The sequence below is a fragment of the Plasmodium cynomolgi genome, chromosome 13 (genome assembly GCF_000321355.1).
Source record: "Plasmodium cynomolgi strain B DNA, chromosome 13, whole genome shotgun sequence".
In the NCBI taxonomy this organism is placed as follows: Eukaryota; Apicomplexa; class Aconoidasida; order Haemosporida; family Plasmodiidae; genus Plasmodium; species Plasmodium cynomolgi.
The window spans coordinates 153,991-170,977 of record NC_020406.1 but is presented as its reverse complement, the minus strand read 5'-3'; the positions used below and the strand labels follow the sequence as shown (position 1 = coordinate 170,977).

Here is a 16,987-nt window from a genome sequence, read left to right as displayed (position 1 = left end):
TGTTCTCGTTACGGGCAGATACGCTTGATGAGCAGATGTATTTCTGTTTGTGACCGTAAGGAGAGTAGAGGCTGGCGTAGTGCGACGGCACGCAAGTATGGAGAACACGTGGATTCGTATATATAGTTAGCACGTTTGGCACGTATGCACGTACGTCCGCGCTACGCATGCGATTTCGCCTCCTGGGATGAATTGCGCGAATTGGGTTTACGACCCGGGGCGTGCCAAGTGCAGTGGGCGTGCGTGTTGGCGTGCGCTGTGGAGGGGCACCTTAAGGTACGCACTTAAGGCGGGTAACCCGGGCACGCAGTTAATTTAGGCAACTATGTTGGTAGATATGTTGGCAGCTATGTGATGCAGTTATGTTGGCAGTTAACAGATGCAGTTAATTGGTGCAGTTACGGTACGCAATTAACTCGTGCAGTTCGATTGGCAGTTAACTCACGCAGGTGGGGTGCGCCTCTCGCATGCATACGAACAACGCGAGGGGCAAAACTGCGGCAAGGAGAAAGAGTTCCGCCGCTCCGGCTTTACATAAAAGGGAATTGCGCACGTGAGGGGAAAAAATCAGCGCGCTCGCGTGCGATTGGGTATGCGCGTTGGAAAGTACTTCACGATGGGTTTGAGCGCAGGCACTCTTATGGCATAGATTTTTTTCTACACTTATGCTAGTTATGCATTCACGTGGCCATGCATTTACATATAATCGCAGGATGTCAATGCTATATGTACATAAATCCACCTACGGTATACATCACAGGTCACGCATTCGTATGGAACGGGTATAATCAATCAGGTTGGTTTCTCTCCCACGCGTGCAGGCATGTGCTGGTGCGTGGAGATGGGCACAGCAGGGTACAGCTAGGCACTGGTATGTACAGGTATGAAGCAATTGATGATGATATGTATTGGCGTAAACAGGCACGTGCATATATATCTCATAAACGTGAATTGCTACAGGAGTTGGCTCGCGCAGGCTATCCTCCTTTTCACTCGTTTTTTTTCGAGGATGGAACAATGGCGCCGCTGTAGCTAGGGTTGAAAGAAAAAACTTATGCTTAGCAATTTTCTTTTAAAAATTTCGCCTTAAAAGGTATACGCTGTTGCGAGAAATGGGCGATTTACAAAAAAAGGGGAAGCAGAGGAAAAAAAGGAAATATGCAGAGGGAAAGGAAATAAAGCGAAATGCTATGGGGAGAAAACGCGAATGTATGTTTAATTTATACATTAACACATAAATACATACATACATTTAATTCTTCTCAAGAATTAAACATTTTCTCTCTTTCATGTTAAAAATAAAATAAAATAAAGTAAAAAAATATTTTTTGCGTACATAATAGCGAAAATCCGCCTTTTTTTTTTTTGCTTGCATTCCCTTGGGGGGCACATACAAGTAAAATTCATATGCGTTCACGATGCATGTATTTTTTATATGCCCATGGTATGCACATATAGTATATCTATCTGCGTGCCCACGGGCATAAGGCATGTACGCGCGAAAGAAATACAAATGTGGCCGTGTACGCGAAAAAAACGAAAGGAATATAATGGCGTACGCGTATATGTTCGCATGTACGAATGGAGGAGCATATGTATGACGATATGCACGTAGGGGGTATTATACTAAGGCTGTATTTGCTGCTAAGGCTGTATGTGCTGCTAGGGCTGTATGCTCTCCCGCTTCGGCATATGCGCTGCGAAGCATACGTGGTTGGGACACTCTCACAGGCTTACGCACGCTCGCTTGAGAATACGTAATGAGTACGTGAAATGGCAAAGCAGGCTCAACATATTCGCTCTCGCATACAGGCACATGCATACATATACACCGGGGCTCCAATCAAGCGCGCACGAGTATAAGCCTAAATATGTACATAAATGTAGGCATACGTATATATGTACATATATGTACATATATGTATATGCGTTTTCTCTTCTGTTCAACAAGGAACCTTTTGGCTGTTTTTTCTTCTTTCACCCCCCCCTTGTTTTGAATATGCTTATCATTAACGGTTGGAAACGCACAGGTTAATTCACTGGGGGCAAAGGTTAACTACCTGGGGGCAAAGGTAAAGCTTCTCATCTCATATAATAATTGTCCTCTTCTCCTCTAGTGCTCGTTCATCAGAGCTCGCAAGTGAGGTTTGCGCGAAGAAGAGGTAAAAGCAGCTGGCTGAAAAACGGCACGCTGAAAAACGGCTCCCTCAAAAATCGCGAGTTAAAGAAGGATGGTGTGGGGGAAAGATAGAGTATATGGAAACGAAGGTAAGCAGGTATGGCGTGAAGAGTCACGCAGTGAGGGAGTGGCAGGGGGAAGGGAGCACGAAACTGTGAAATGAGTAAATCATGTAAGTCGTGTAAGTCGTGTAAATCATGTAAAGCTCGTAAAGCTCGTAAAGCTCGTAAAACTTGTGAAAATTGTGAAAATTGTAAAACTTGTGAAAATTGTGAAAATTGTAAAACTTGTAAAACTTGTGAAAATTGTAAAACTTGTGAAAATTGTGAAACATGAAAACACGAGAAGAAAGTAAAACGCGTAAAACACGTAAAACAAGTAAAAACTGAAAAAGGAAAGAAATAAATGCCGTTAAGTTCGATGTAGTTCATGTTAATTTCAGTTCGATACAATTAAGTAACACAATCAACTTCGCTTTTGCGAGAATTTCATTTTTTTTTTCTCGTTAAATTTACTTTCTTAAAAATTAAAATTTGTACACTTGGTATGTTCACCCCAACGCGCCACTTAATTGAAAGGTGGGGGGGACCAATTCACGATGGGGCCAATTTGTATGGCATAAGCTGCACGAACGTATGACATAAGCTGCACGAACATATGACATAAGCAGCACGAACATATGACATACGCCGTACGCACATATGCCATACGCTATGTGCGAATATGCGTTTTATACATTCACGTGCACTCGCGTACACATATATTCGCCCCGCGCACATGTAGGCAAACCCAACATATGTAAATGGGGCCAAGGGATGCACATGTAGCGGTAAGCATATAGCACCATAACACTGGAGATATGCACAGCGTTCTCTTTGCAGCTTCTGCACTGTTTAAGCGACGGCTCAACAAGTGTAGATTTAATGACATGAGTATAACAGGAAGAAAAAAAAAGGCCTAACAACACGTAAGAAGCGGCGTTATTTTCTTTGCCTCACATGTATACTATGTGCTATGCTACATTAGCTTCTTTATACGTTTACCCACTTTTTATTTTGGCTTTCCTCCACTTGGTGATCTTGATGGCAAGGGGGAAAAAAAAAAAATTAATTTATGTAGTTTCACAGAGGCGGGGACAACAGGAAAAAAAAAAAAAAAAAAAAACTTAAACTTAAACATTTGTGCGTATGTGCATGATAATTACGCAATTACGCAAGGGTTATAAAACACATGTACATTTATGGTACGTATGTGCGCATATATGCATACCTTCACATATTGCGTACACATGTGCCCATTCGCCCCATTTGCATGAACTGTGCATGCAATTTTAAGATGAGGGGACAAAAATAGTTTTCTCACCAAGGCACGTATGTATAAGTAATTGTGAAAAAAAAGCACATGTACTTTTACGCCGGTGAACACGGGCAATGTGGCGCGGGGCCAAAAAAAAAAAAGTGAAAATATCCGCAAGGTGAACGGCGCCAACCGGGGGGCAAACAAGCTGCAAAGCGGCCAACTGCAAAGCTGCCAACGGCAAAGCTGCCAGCGGCAAAGCTGCTAACTGCAAAGCGGCCAACGGCAAAGCTGCTAACTGCAAAGCGGCCAACTGCAAAGCGGCCAACTGCAAAACTGCGCCCCTTCGTTGGTGCGGACCCCAGTTTAGCCCCGTCCCGCCGCTTCCACAGTGGAACGCAGCACGCGAAGCAACCGACACGCTTAACCTTCACACAGTTATCCCCTTCGAAAGTAGCAACCCATCCACTCACCCGCGGCAAGTGCGAATCAGTCAGCTGCTACCATAACACACAAGGGTACGTGCGTTCATGTACGTATGTAAGAAGGGAGTGCTTGTATGTATGACAAATGGACTGCCGTGCAGGTGATTAAAAAGGTGTCCATTCGATTGCTCACAAGCAGGATAGCATGAATTACGCGTGTTATTGTATTAGCCGTCTTCTGCACGTGTCGTGAGGAACAGACAATGGATGGGGCCCACGTGAGCGTCCAGCATGCACACTTATATATAACACTGCCATGTACGCAATGTTTGAATATGCGCGTTAATGCCGCTATGCCCCACTTCGCGATATTTCTATGCGGGCAAAATGCGGGAATATTAAAATGTACGTGTGTATTTGGCAATGTTGCTATTGCTCTATGGTACGAAAAATTATACAAAAAAAAAAAAAAAAAAAAAAAAATACTTCTGTGTAAAATTGTGGGTCAACCGGCATGAATATAAAACACCTCTGTGCGTGATGAAAGTTTGGAAAAAAAAAAAAAAAAAAATAAACACAGAAAAAAATGATAAAATTTTCTGCTTAGTGGCTTTGCAACGGTGATGAAAGCAAGAGCGGAGTTCTTTTTTGTTTTGTTTTTTTTTGTGTAGCGGCTTGCCGTAGAGAAGGTGTTGTATGTAAATATACACGTATTATATATGTTTATATGCGCGTGCAAATGAGTGAGCCCACGCAAAAACACGTAAATACAAGTACATACACCCCTACATGAGCCGTTGGCCGCGAAGTGATATATATGCTGGGCGTGTATTGCCTCAGAGGGGGGGTGTTCACGTTCAATGTCTCGAGGGAATATATATATATGTAATGGTCGTGCAAAACGGTTAAGAAACGAAATACTCATGCAGAGTTAATCAACAAACAATTTTCTTTCAATCAGGTATTCAAATTGGTCACATAGGTTGGATGGCATAAAAATATTTTTAAGTCCAAAAACTTTTTATATTACAACAAATGCTTTACTTCCTGGTTTTTTTGCAGCATTTTTGCAAAATGTGAAAATGTTAAAAAAAAAATAGAGGGGGGGATTTATTCATGCAGAATTGCATCGATTTTTTTTTTTTTTTTTTTTTATCGAAAGTTTGACGTTCTTTTCTTTACAGTTATATTGGTGAAGATTGAAGATTAACAAATTTTTACGATTGTTGGTTTTGCCAACTTTGACGTTTTGTTAGTCTGCTTTTCTTCAATTTGCTCCCTTTTAGTCAATCCCTCTTTGCGTAGAATTTTTCTGTACAGCTATTCATTCTATTATCGCGGGGCTACTAAATATATTATGGACGCAGGTCGGGGGGGGAGGGGGGCGAATCGAATTGGCATGCACTTGGGCGCGCATATGTTCGGTATATATGTACGTGTGGAGGTAAATTTATGAGCGCATATGTATATATAAGCCTATTCGCTCGTTTGTTCTTTTTTTTTTTTTTTTTTTTTGGCGCGTTTGCCTTTATTCGCGTCAATTAGATCTTACGCTGTTCACACTTTACGATTGCGAAAATGAAAATGGCTTTTTGCCGTTCGCCACAGTGGTACTTAACGGTGACCAAAAGAAGATATTACTTTTTTTCTTTTTTTTTTCATTTGACATGAGGCGAGGGAAGCAAATAAATTTATATGAGCGGAAAAATTTGGTTAGTTGTTTAACAGAATAATTCTTTGATTACGCATTTTTGCCCTTTAAGGTGTCACATATAATTGCATATATATATGTACAGTACATTTATTTTGTTGAGGTACATATTTTGTGGCAGCCCAGTGAGTCGGCTGTTCATATGTCGTACGGGAGCGCTGCATTGTATATCTCGGATACTCCCGAGCATGAAGGCGCCCCTGCCCGATCGGCATATACAAATATATTTACGTATGTGCGTAGTTGTACTTGTACATGCGCGCATGTGAATGCCCCTAAATGTATACATGTATATTTGTATACCTACCTATCCGCGCTGTGCAACCCTGTTGTGCAACTTTTGCGAGCAGGGTTTGGTCCCCCCCTGAATTGTTTATTTAGTAATTTGAAAAAAAAAAAAATACTTTGGTCAACTACACCAACGACGCGCACAATTAGTATGTTGCTCGCGGGGAAAAAAAATTAATTCTCTGTGGTGTTTTCTACCTTCAGCACGATGTAATATATGCTATCGTACGGATAGCCGCAAGGTGAAACTCTTTTGTATTTTGTCACACAACCTATGCGAATTTTTTTTTTTTGCTCCACGCTTTTGACGTACCCAATTAACGATGGGAATTATTTCTAACTTTTGATTATACCAATACGCTGTTTTGTAAGATCCCACATGGTTCGCTTTTTCTATATGAGAGTGTTCAGGGCAGGATCCATATTAAGTTGAGCATCCTGGTTAATCTTAAAATGTGTTTCGTTTCAGCCAAGTGGTACATATTTGGCTGACTTGCGCCCTATGGTGTGGCCACAAACTTTTGATAATCTCTCACGCGGAAAAGTGAGAAAAGCGGGGAAGGAACGAAGGTAGGCTAACAAAGGTGACACATTCGGATAGCATCCTTTGTCTGGTGCGGTGGGTCAACATAACATGCACACACAGTTGTGTAGCGCCCCCCCTTTATACATCCGCATTTTTGTGCCCTTTTCCATTTAAGAACAAAGGGCTGTACTGTACGCGTTCCCCTCTTGGTATTCCCAATTCGCCGATGTAAAAATGCTTTACGCAAGTTCGCACCGACGCGGGGGTTTCTTAAATGATCATGCCGTTCGAACGGGGAGATATAAATGAGAGGCACATATGCGCCCTTTTCGTTTGCGCATGGCGGACTGCTTACACGAGTGGACGTCCTTCAAGGGGGGAAAAAAAAAAAAACAAGAACAGTGGAAAGGCAATAGGAAGAATAGAAATATTCCCATCCCAATTATTTGCTCCTTTAAAGTAACATTACGTGAGAAAAAAAAAGGGAAAAAATTTACAAACTGAAATATTTGTAAAAAAAAAAGGGTCAGGTTAGCCAGACCAACTGGGGGTTTCAACCTGTGAGGCCACTTAAAAAAATTGTAGTTCCAAAAATGGGTGTACCAAATGGTCGTTTTATTTAGCCGTCACGAAGGTGGGACACTTAAGAGGGGATTACGAATCCTGGTTTCACCCCGCACATGCATATGCCACACGTATGTGTCGGCGTGCAGCAAAACGCGCAGTAGTTCATCCCACGTACACATGGCATATTGGCATAAAAATTGTCGAAGGGGAAGTACACGCTATTGGGAAAACTCACACAGTTGCATAGCTCGTAGTTCATAGATGAAAGCTCATAGCTGGTAAGTGCGCAGTTGCTGGATTTCCACTGCTTCGCGGTTTGAATTTTTGCGCGAACATACAGAGTTGCAGCGGAACGAGGAGGGAATTTTCGCCATGCTGGTAAAAAATTGTGCCCCCTAATTTACATGCACGCGCAGCAATTAGTGCGGCATGTATTTCCCCCGTTTTGGTAAATCCACTTTGTGAAAGCCCCGAGGACTTCGTCGCCTCAACGCGTTTCACTATGCGTCATTATGTGGCCCCACTCGACCTGCCTTCCGCAACTTGCCTCCCCATTTTGCCTCCTCGATTGCGTCCTCGATTGCGTCCTCGATTGCTTCCTCGATTGCTTCCTCGATTGTTCCCTTAATTCCTTCCTCAATTCCTTCCTCAATTGCTACTTCAACTTCCTCCCCAATTTGGCACGACCATTTTTTAATTTTCCCCTTCCGTTCACGAATATATGGAATAAAAAAGTGAGGATACATGCCAGCAAATTAACGCGTGACAATTGCACATGCGGGACGCTACATAAAACCGTGCTGTTAAACACATTCGAAAGAGGATTGATGAATCCGGAGTAACGCTAATGGTTATCTGATAAGAACAGCTTGTCGCTGGACCCAGGCGGCCTCCTACTGGATTTTTCTTTCCTTCCTTCGTTCTTTCCTTCGTTCTTTCCTTCGTTCTTCCTTCCTTTCGTGCTTTCCTTTTTTTTTTTGCGTACAAATTAAAAGTTTTAAAAATTTGTGTATACCTGAGCACGGAGGTGTGAATGTATTGCGGGGATCACCGAGCGCTTACGTTGGGTTATTCCTCGTCATTTCGCTTCGCTTAGCTTCGTTTTACTTTAACTTGTTTTCCGTTTTCTTATCGTGGTGAAGCTTTGCTGGTACCCCTGCTGTTTGGAGTCCCCACGCGTAGGTTGGCAGCAGATTTTGCTGGCTCTGTTGATGCCTATTTGAATTGCCCTCCGCCAGGTGAACGATCAACGTCCTTCAGGAGGGACCCCACGATAGGAGAGACTGCCCGAAGGGTACATCCCCTTAACAGATAAACTGAACCGAGTAGGCCATAAACACATCCTTGTGAAGCTCACTTCTGATAAAGGCAAGAAAAAAATTCTTAAAAGGGAAAGGGGACATATATTCACGTGCATGTATTATGATGCCCCGACGAACAGGTCTGCACCACACCTACCCATTCCGCATGCACCTGTCCAGAAATTTCAGTCGAGAAAAATTTCCATAGAAGAATATCCCCCCCTAGGAAGAGAAAATCCTCCATTTAGTGACCGAAAGATGTAAGCCATGAATATTATTAACTACCTTTACAATAAGAGCAAGAGTATATACAATCGAAATATCAGTGCGTACAATTACAACAATATAGAGAATGAGAATTTAATTAATAATTTTGTCGATATCAGTAATGGGTATAGCAACCATAGCTGCTCGTCTAAGTCGTCCTCGGGGGCGTTGATGCTGGGGGACAGGAATGTGCGCACGGGGCGTAGGAAAAAGGGCAGGGAGGACCGCCCCGCCGTGGTGAGAGCGGTTGGGTCAGCGGTGGGTGCAGCGGTTGGAGCAGCGGTTGGGTCAGCGGTGGGAGCAGCGGTTAGGCCATCGTTGGGCGCAGCGGTTGGGTCACCCATGAGAGCAGGTGCCGCTTCTGGCGCTGCTGGCACTGCTGGCGCTGTGGGTGTGACGAGAGCGCAGAGCAACCGGATGGACCAAGCGAAGAACGTCGCCAGCAGAGGAGACGATCAGGAGAAGAAAAACCAAAATTACGAATTCAATGTTTACAATATCGGTTTCGACACAAAGGTATACAAAAATAGATGTGATGGAGTCTGTGTCTTGAATGACAATATTTACATTTTTGATAAAATAAAAAAATGTATATATTTGTATACCCCATATAATAACGTATGGTATATATTTTTGAACATATGTGAAGAAATGTCCGTAAATAAAAATGGGAACATGGAGTTGACCAATTTTTATTTGAACAAACAGGAACAAACTATTGATGGAAGCTTCAGTCATTTGAGTAATATTTCATTTATGAACTACACAGATGTGGTTTATCTGAATAATTGTATTTTTATTATTAGTAGTAATTGTCATTTTATGAATTTCTGTAAAGTAAATATGCTTAATATGAATACTCTCTTTGGTACTATTGTGGTAGAGTCTGCACAGAGTAACTTCGCTGATTTTGCGCAGCTGTTGCGGATGTTGAGGGGGGGGGGACACGGAGCGCAGGGAGCAGGGCAACGCCGATGAGATTGACGAGATTGACGAGATTGGCAAGACTGACGGGATTGGCAAGACTGGCAAGATTGGCAAGACTGACGAGATTGGCAAGACTGACGAGATTGGCAAGACTGACGGGATTGGCAAGACTGACGGGATTGGCAAGACTGACAAGATTGACAACCCCCCCAGTTGGGACGCGAAGCCGGGCGGCTCTTCTCCCCTGCAGGAAGAGGCAAACAGGCCGAAGGGGAAGAATCCTACCGTTTCATGTGTGGAGCAAACAGTGCGTAGTGACCAAGCGGGTGCCGTGGAGGGCACACACATCCAGGATGGTCACCGTCGAAGCAGCGATGGCGACCCCCAAAGCCGACGCAGTTGTGGCATCCACGGTAGCAGCCCCTGCGAAGAGTATGTCAATGGAATTTCTGAAATTTCCGAATTTTCCGAATTTTCTGAATTTTCCGAGCTTTCCGAATTGTGCGAATTTTCTGAGCTTTTTCCGAACGAAGAGAAAAATCTTTTTAAAAAAATGAAGAGGCTGATAAAGGCTCGAGATTTCTTTTCCATCTGCAGTGTCAACGAGAGCTGCTACTCCTTGATTTACCTCTTTGGAGGGAAAGGAAGCACCGTCAAAAGGGACAATGAATATATCGATATCATTTACAACGATTTGTACGTTTACGATTTTTACCGAAATCGGTGGATGGAGCTGTATCAGTACAGGAGTGACGGATGCGGGTGTTCCCCTGAGGAGCGGACAAACCGAGAGCAGACTTTTCAGGATAATTCTCTTTTACGTACCCACTTAGACGAGTCCACCGAAAACAGAAGGGATAATAGCAACATTTTTTATTTTAAACCGGGTGATACTGTCTCCCCAGATGGTGTACAGAACGAACGTACGCTGGAAAACGAAACCAGAAATGCAGAAGAGTGTTTTAACGACAATTTTTTTCTACTCACCTCGAATGATGCGTTTAGTAATGATAACACGACACAATCGAGTAAGGTTAAGATGGACGGGGGAGCGGTAAATCTGAGGGATAGTCTACACCGTAATGTAGGCACGGTGGATAGTATAGCCACGGTTGCTACGTCCACTGTGGAGAGGCATAACGATTCGTTTAGTCACACGAAGGGGGAATCATGGGATAGGAATCTGATGAGTGAGGACAGAAAGGAAATTGCAAAGAAAGAGAAGGAAGAAGCGGATGATACATGTTCAGATTTGTACAGTCTCATTTTTGATACTCGTGAAGAAGCCACGGATGGAAAAGCTAAAAATGCAGAGTGCGAAGGTATGCATTGTGAAACTAATCCCGTGGAGGACCCCCAACAGACACGAACGAACATCTACCATGAGCGTAATGACCAACTTTGCAAAGATTGTGTACAGGGGAAGAAGTGCAAATATATATGTGACCTTGTAGCGAATGGAGTGAATATACGAAGAATCCATTGGCTTGGAAAAAGAGCAGGACATTCCTGCACATATTATAAAAACAATTTATACATATTTGGAGGAATCAGTTACTACAGCTTTAATAGTAACAAAATAAATTTAAATTTTTGTGATAATCTATTCCTTTACAATATCCAGTCTAATAAGTGTTTTGAAATTATGGCGAAAGGAAGCATACCTGAGAAGAGGTACCGACATGGTTGTGTGATCATTAATGACTATATGTTCGTAATTGGTGGAGAGTGTAAGAGTTCCTCTTTACCAAGGAACGATTTATTTTTTTATAATTTTAAAACATCTGTGTGGACTGAAGTTGTTATTAATTCTAAGGTAGGTTCTCACTCGTTGTACAAAACGGTGTGGTTGGAGAACTTCGGGTCGATATACATGTTCGGCTCGTCCATTTTGCGCCTCACCAAGAAGAACTTCCAGTATACCCCGTCGTACAAGAATAACCAGAAGAGGGTGGAGAACCGGCGGTTCTGAGCGGGCGCGCCGGCACATGCGCCGGAACATGCGCGTCTGTCAGCCGTTTTCAGCCTTTTCAGCCGTTTTCATCCCCTTTCAGCCCCTTTCAGCGTATGTGTGCCCTCTGCTTGTTTAGTTTTTCCGCCCGTTTTTGCGGAGCGTGCCAGGAATGCACGCGAGGCTGTACCGCAGTTACACCAACTTGAGCCTTTTTTATGCCCACCGGTGCCTTTTTGTTTTTCCCCCCCTCCCCTTGTCACCGAAGCAGCCGTTTTGAATGTTTTTTCCCCCAAGAATCCCCGCGCAGGGGGGGGGGGGGTGTCACATGTTTTAATGATTTGTAGACACGCGCACATGCGTACATATGTGCGTTGTGTGTTACTCTCTTTTTCGTAATTCTGCACTGCGCAGCGTTTTATTGGCGGCTTTGTCTTCGTGCTCTTCGTCCGTTACCACCCTCTTCGGCCATTTCGTCCGTTACCACCCTCTTCGGCCATTTCGTCCGTTACCACCCTCTTCGGCCATTTCGTCCGTTACCACCCTCTTCGGCCATTTCGTCCGTTACCACCCTCTTCGGCCATTTCGTCCGTTACCATCCCCTTCGGCCACATCGTCTTTTCCATCCTCCCATCTTATTTTTTTCTTTCCCTTTTTTACCCACGCGCGTCAACCATTTTTATTGTTTCAATTCCCGTGCGTTGTAAATGTGGCGTTTTTTTTTAAACATGTAGGAGATTCCCCGCGCCACATTTACACACGTAGCCGCGTTTTTCCCCTTTTTTTTTTGAATGCGCATCCTCTTATCACTGCGCTGTCCTGCTGACTTAACAGCCACTCCCCGCAGTGTATAGAGCATTCCAATGTAGCATTAAAAATGATGTTAATTTTTTTTTAAAAAAGTTAATTTGGTGAAGGAGGAAGAATAATTCCCGCTCTTCGCATTCGCAATTGGTTAGCGTTTTATCCTTCCCCCGTTTCCTTCCATTTTAAGCCTTTCTTATGGCAATGTGAGGGGATAGCACGTTTGGGCCGCCACAACACCTTCGCTATGACGACGTTTTATTTTTACTGTCCATTTACGTGGAAACGGTTTTTGCTGATCCAGCGTAGGTTAAATTGTGCAAAGGTTGCACAACGGGGTGTACGAAAAAATTACGAAAAAAAATTGACATATATGGTGGGGGATTAAAATGGGATGCAAAGAAGGGTCAGCAGAAGAGAAGCGTAAAGACGGGCACCACCACCCCCTTTGGTGAAAAAAAAAAAAAATTTGGTCAATATGCAGAAGTGACGTTTTTATAAAAACTGGGGTGGGGTACACACTTGTGTGTATGTCACTACCACATGAGTGACTCCATTGAGCAGTTTACTCTCGAGTGAAGACAGCAGGGCTGCGTACTACTGGCCATGTGTGGGGCCTGCTCATAAATAAAGGGGGAGGGCTCCTTCGCCGTGAAATTTTCTTCTCCCCTTTTGAGTAATCTCCACGAATAGGAGAAGCACATAACATGGCAGAGGCAGACCAGACAACCCCTCGTTTAGCACATCTGTGCAGTTCGCACCTTTCCACTATAAAAAATAATTCATCACAGAGGTTACCACTCCCTGGTGTGGAGGGCTACGTTCACTTCTTCCCCTCGTGCATCCTAATCGTGCATGCATCGATTTTATTTTTGAAAGTGAACCAATCGATGGAATCCTCCTCTGGTTTGGCTTTCTTAAAAAAGGAAAATAAATTGGTATCCCTCTCTTTCCTCTCATGTTTATCCCCTTTCCTTTTCCACCCAATAAAGGTATTTAATATATCCTGCGCAGTTATGTATTCCTTTCCTTCCGAAAAGCAAAAAAAACAAGCTTTCAGCAAATTTTCGTTAATTTCTTGCCGCTGTATATAATTTTCCACTTTATTTCGTATCAATGGGGAGTCCATATTTTTACTTAACCCTCTTTCGAACAGAAAAATATTATACGTTGGGAAAAGAGAATCTTTTGGCCACTTAAATTTTAGTAATAATAAATATTTTTTAAAATCTGAAAAATTCATTTTCCCTTGTTGTAAAAAATGCCTATACCAGTATGCCCTTTTGTAATTTTCTTGTAAATTTTTAAATTTAAAAATGGATAAAATTTTATGTTTCCAGGAATTATTTCTTTTTGTCTGACCAGGTTTCCCATCTGAGTTATTCATCGTTTCTTCTTTGTTTATTCCCACGTCAACGGCAATGTTGAGGGACTCATACTTTCCATGCTCAGCTAACCTTCCGAAAACCTTCACCAAATCGAGTACTTCATAATTTAAAATTGGATTGTATGTGTTGTAAACAGGCTCGTTATTGTAATATTTGGAATATATGCTATTTCCATTTTTCAAGTAATTAATTTTTCTCTGATGTATATGAAAGAGCGGTTGTTTTATGTATGCATGATGTGTGTTGTTTCTTTTGTGGTGCCATACATTGGACGGATGACACTTGTTGAAGTAGAGAATATTTTCGTTCAGTTTGGAATGCAGGTGGCTCATCTTCCTTGCGTTCACTAGTACGGTGCCTTTCTTCGAGGCAACGATCAGCAGGATGAGTAATTGCACTTGCCTTAACATGTTCGGTGTGAGCGGTATGAGCGGTATGAGCGGTATTAGCGGTGTGTGTAGAGAGGAGAGGGCTCTGCTATCGTACGCTTGGTTGCGTATGAGTGCGGGCGAGTCTACCAACGTACTCCTCGGTGCGAAGCGCGCACAAGGGGTGTGGTATATATATAAGCATACTTACGCAGACGTGTATGTCTGAGCAAAATTTCCAGTCGCGGCTCCGATGGGGTTTTCCTCAGCACACCTCTCCCTCTTGCGGAATATGTGCAAGGGCCTATCCGTCACGCCGAGCTGTTCGCATGGGCGGAGGCAAGCTGCTTCGTGCACATTTGTTCCTTCCTCACCATGGAAGCAAAAATAAGCAGGTAGGCAAATAAACAATAAAAGAAAAAACAAATTTATATACATCCAAACCGCTTCGCATCGAACTTGTGTGCCTCAACTCGGTTTCCTTTTGGTCGCGCCTTGTCGAGCCTCCTTAAGAACGCACAACGATTGGGAGAAGCAAAAACTGCATTGCTGCGCAGGCTTACGCGAAGAAAAAGGGAGACGTAAAATTCACGCGACGGGCATGCGGGAGTTTCGAAGCGGCATCGTTTCTTATCCGCTCGCTTGGCTCCTTCGCTGCTTCGTTAGCAGGTTCGTACGCCACTCCCTTCGCCGCTCCCTTCGCCGCACCCTTCGCTGGATCGCCCGTTGGTCAACCCATCTGCTCACAAATTAGTTGTGCCCTTCCACTTTCTCATTATCTTCTTTTGCGTCTCGCCTCTTAACACACGCTACGGCCAGGATGCACTATCGCGTGCAGGGCAATTACAAAAGGAAAAATGAAAAAAAAGGAAGAAATGCCCCTTTTGCTTCTTCTAACATACACATGCTAGAAATGCGCTTAACAAGCTGATTCGTTTTTTTTTTTTTATCCGTTCTAATTATAACTTGGCAGAAGTGTCAAAAATTAGGAATGGCGTCATGCATATATATCTTATGCATGCACATTGGCTCAAGGGTTGGCACCGCGTTTATGCTAAGGCCCTTCGACCATATGGGCAAACCGTTGCAACTGTGTAGGGTGTACAGGTGAAATTTTAAAATCGTTTTTCATTTCCATTTTTATTTTTCCCTCTTTTTGTTCATTCTCCTTTTTTATGTAAATATTTGTCAAGGGAAATGATTTATCAGTAATACATTCAGGGCAAAAAAAAAAAAGGATGAGGAAAAAAGAAGGCACTTAACACGTTTTCTTTTTTTTTTCCCCCTCGATTATGTATCAAATGCTTTGTCTTACAAATTGAGAAACTGGCACAAAACAGAAGTGAGAAAGGTATGAAAAATAATGTAAGCATTTTTGCGCTCATTTTTTTAGAGGTATATTGCTACCCCGTTGCTTCATTGTGTATGCCTCTTCGTTGGCAACAAAATGACTCCCAGTTTTGAAGCACTTCGGGGAGTTTTCACATAGCAAGAGATGGGTGCATATTCCGCAAAAAAGGTGCACTGGTATTATTTCCCCATAGGGTTATATTTATTTTATTTTATTTCGTTGGCACTGTTGAGGAAGTGTATGGTTTAATTGTAATGCGAACGTCCTTTCGTTTTCTCATTTTAGTGCACATGTCATGTTATCTTTTTTTTTTTTTTTTTTCCCATCCCGGGGCCCACAGATATGTGCGGCAACTTTTGTAAATGCGAGGCAATTGTAAACGTGCGTCATTTCGCATGAGAAGACACCGATTTGGAATTCAACATATAACACTTGGGGCATTATGCACCTATATGAAAATCGCGGAGGGATAAGACTTTTGCCAACTGCTTTGCGCCACAAAATTGGAGAACGCGCTAAGCTAACATGGTAAAGTAGACCACTTGCTGGTCATGCTATTACATATGAGTAATCAACCCACCCCTCGTTTTTTTCTTTTTTCAATTTGGTCGACTTTAAGCTTTGTCTGCAAAACGGGAAGGCAAACCAAACGCGGTGTGGTGAAGTATGCACTCGTGAACAAATGCAATTATATGCTTGCGCAGGAAGTGGGGCATATACCCAAGTCGGTTGAGTGGAAAGTGTGAAGTTGGTTGCCTTAAGAAAGGCCATGTTGAATGTGGCCCCCTCAAAAAAAGAAACCACTTCCTGTGTGCAGCGCATTTTTCCCTTGAGCCATTTTGCACTTTCGCAATTTGTCATTTTTGCGCTTGTCAATTTGGATTTTCTTTTTAGCTTTTATTTTACGTTTCAGTTATGCTGAACGTTTTTTCCAAACCGTTCGTTCTTTTGCAGCCCTTTTCACTTCACCCCTCGACAACAATTAATTGCAACATTCCAAGCTCCAAATGAGCAAATTAAGAAATTCACCAGATTGAAATTTTGCCAAATAACGAAAGTTCCACGCCCTTCACATCGCAGGAAGTGCAGCATTCAGTACTATTTGTATTTATATACAGAAAAAGCGTTTTTTTATTTTTCATGCCGCCCTGTTGACGAAGTGTTGCATCAAGAATTGACCGACGAACAAATTTGCATACAAGTAGTTAAAATTGTGGCGCTTAAGTGAGTATTCCGTTATGTAGCTTCCTCCTTTTCAGTACATTTTTCCTTTTTTCACTTCGCGTGGTTTGCAACAGCCTTTTTATACGTGCCTCAGAACTTTGCGTGTGCACGTATAAGCACGTGGCGCGCGCCTTTTATGCGAGGCGGCGGCGAGCAGTTTTGGGCAGCCTCAGCCGTGGAATGAAAATTACAAACACGAAGAAGTAGTTGTGCGCATTTTTGTTCATTTGTCTGCTCACTTATCTGTTCATTTGTCTGCTCATTTATCTGTTCATTTGTCTGTTCATTTGTCTGTTCACATATCTGTTCGCACTTTCGCGCCAGTGGGTGGCTGCTAATTCGTACGTCCACGCTCAGGCACGCGTGTGTACAAATTTGCAGAAACGTATGAACAAAAAAAAAAAAAAAAAAAAA

General features: G+C 42.9%; 2 protein-coding genes across 2 annotated transcripts; one reads left to right on the top strand and one right to left on the bottom strand.

Moving 5' to 3' along the window:
• Window positions 1–8,560: 8,560 nt before the first annotated feature.
• Window positions 8,561–11,459, top strand: PCYB_131390 (CCAAT-box DNA binding protein; the record flags this gene model as incomplete). The annotated part of the gene is made up of 3 exons (XM_004224164.1): window positions 8,561–8,762; window positions 8,913–9,368; window positions 9,496–11,459. 3 exons carry the CDS (start codon window positions 8,561–8,563, stop codon window positions 11,457–11,459), a joined length of 2,622 nt encoding a protein of 873 aa, XP_004224212.1.
• Window positions 11,460–13,066: 1,607 nt separating this feature from the next.
• PCYB_131380 (hypothetical protein) lies at window positions 13,067–14,032 on the bottom strand (the record flags this gene model as incomplete). Its single annotated transcript, XM_004224163.1, has 1 exon — window positions 13,067–14,032. A coding segment is annotated over exon 1 (894 nt), but the record flags the coding sequence as incomplete, so codon positions are not given.
• Between the last annotated feature and the right edge of the window lie 2,955 nt (window positions 14,033–16,987).